The 1,786-nt window shown below is 41.0% G+C and overlaps 1 protein-coding gene across 1 annotated transcript; it reads right to left on the bottom strand.

The window, feature by feature from the left end:
• Positions 1-421: 421 nt before the first annotated feature.
• On the bottom strand, positions 422-1,372 carry MC2R (melanocortin 2 receptor). The gene has a single exon (XM_085604164.1). The coding sequence runs from the start codon at positions 1,370-1,372 to the stop codon at positions 422-424; it is 951 nt and encodes a 316-aa protein (XP_085460290.1).
• Between the last annotated feature and the right edge of the window lie 414 nt (positions 1,373-1,786).

Here is a 1,786-nt window from a genome sequence, read left to right as displayed (position 1 = left end):
GTTGCACAGGCCTATAGGGCAATCTGGCAGGGTCATAAGGGCTGGACTGAGTGGTCAGTATGTAGCCCAGTTTATTGGTTATTAGTGGGCCTGTTTTATCATCTGGTGGGAACGTTTTTACAGTTTTTTTACTGTTTATTTCTCTGATATCTCAACAAATGTTGCTTGATGCAAGCACAAATGTATCTGGTCTCCCATATCTTGCAAAACACCTCCACGGAGTGTCTTTCTTTACAAGTTCAAAACTGCCTCGATTAGCAAATGTGGCCCACGTTTTTTGGAGGTCTGATTCTAATAGGGGCTACTTTTATTCTGGTGTTTGGGGTTACTTTCTGTCCCAGTCCAACCATGAATATTGGTCATTGCCTAGCAACATCATAAGTCATAATTGCCAATGTATTATAGTTATAAATATAATCAATTATCTCGAAAAAATGCAGCAGAACATTGACTTAAATGTGCTTCTTAATTCAGGACTTCGGAATGCATAGATTAAGGGGTCAATGACCGAGTTAAACAAAATCAGTGTGCCATTCACACTAAAAATGGACATATAGCAGGCACAGTATGGGTCATCATGACAAAACTTGTTCAGAAGCATGTGTAAAACAAAGGGAGCCCAACAACAAACAAAAACTCCAAGCAAAATAGTAAGTGTGATTGCCCCTTTCATGTTTGCTCTTTGGTGTACTGTATTCCACTGTCCAGAAAGTGAAGCTATCCTCTTGGCGTGAGACCGAGCAAGAAGAAACATGTGGATGTAAAGACAAACAATGAACACTAACAGCAAGACGAACATGACTGTGAAGCAAATAATCGTGACTGCGTCGTGAAAGAAGATAATCATGGCTATGCCGGTTCCTCCACAAAAGGTCCATATTCCAGCCAAAATGGCTACCGAGCGCTTCATTGTCATAATGTTATGGTACCGCAAGGCATGAAAGATAGTGATGTACCTGTCGGCTGCAATCGCCGAGAGGCTAAAAATGGAGCCCAATAAAGACAGTGCAAATATCCAGTCTATGACGTCATCCACCCTCTTGGCAATGGTCCCCTTGGGCTCCATGTAGCCCACATTGCACAGGATGATGAGAATGCTCTCCAGGATCTTGTACACATTGCCCAGCATGTCGGACACAGCTAGGCTACAAATGAAGAAGTACATGGGCAAGTGAAGGTTCTTGTTTCTGATCACTGCTAAAAGGACCAACATGTTTTCCAACATCCCAACAGCTGAAATTATGAAAAAGACTTCCTCGGGGACCAAAACAGGGGTGCAGTCTGTGATGTTCTTCAAAAAAGTTGTGCTGTTGTTAAAAGAAAGGTTGATGGACTGTTCAGAGGGCCTCGCCATGTCGGGTGTTTTTTCCATTCTCATTTTTATTCAGGCGCCAAAGATACATATGCGTGGGGCTGGTATGCTTTAGAGCAACTGGTGACACCTTCTGCGCCAGACAAATACCTGGAAAAGGAAATGGATCAAAACAATGTTAAAGTTAAACTGTAAACAAATGTAGTCAGTTATTTTCTATTATTGATTCCGAGAAGCATTTCATTTTGCAATATGCTTTTTTTAAGTTAATCATCAGCGAAGAACATCCAGAACGCAGTTTCAGTCTGAATGAATATATCAATAAAGAACAAAGTCAAGGACAAGGGTATGCATTATGTAAAAGAGTGCAGCTAAAGCAAAAGAGAGAATGACAGAACCGACAATGGAAAGGAATGAGCACATGGTGAATTAGAATTTCATGAAGTCAGTATTCAACTTATGTTTCCTCTCTAA

The sequence above is a fragment of the Triturus cristatus genome, chromosome 5_1, assembly GCF_964204655.1.
Source record: "Triturus cristatus chromosome 5_1, aTriCri1.1, whole genome shotgun sequence".
Taxonomy (NCBI): Eukaryota; Metazoa; Chordata; class Amphibia; order Caudata; family Salamandridae; genus Triturus; species Triturus cristatus.
Note: the sequence above shows the minus strand (reverse complement) of the source record. Positions and strands in the feature narration are given on the sequence as shown.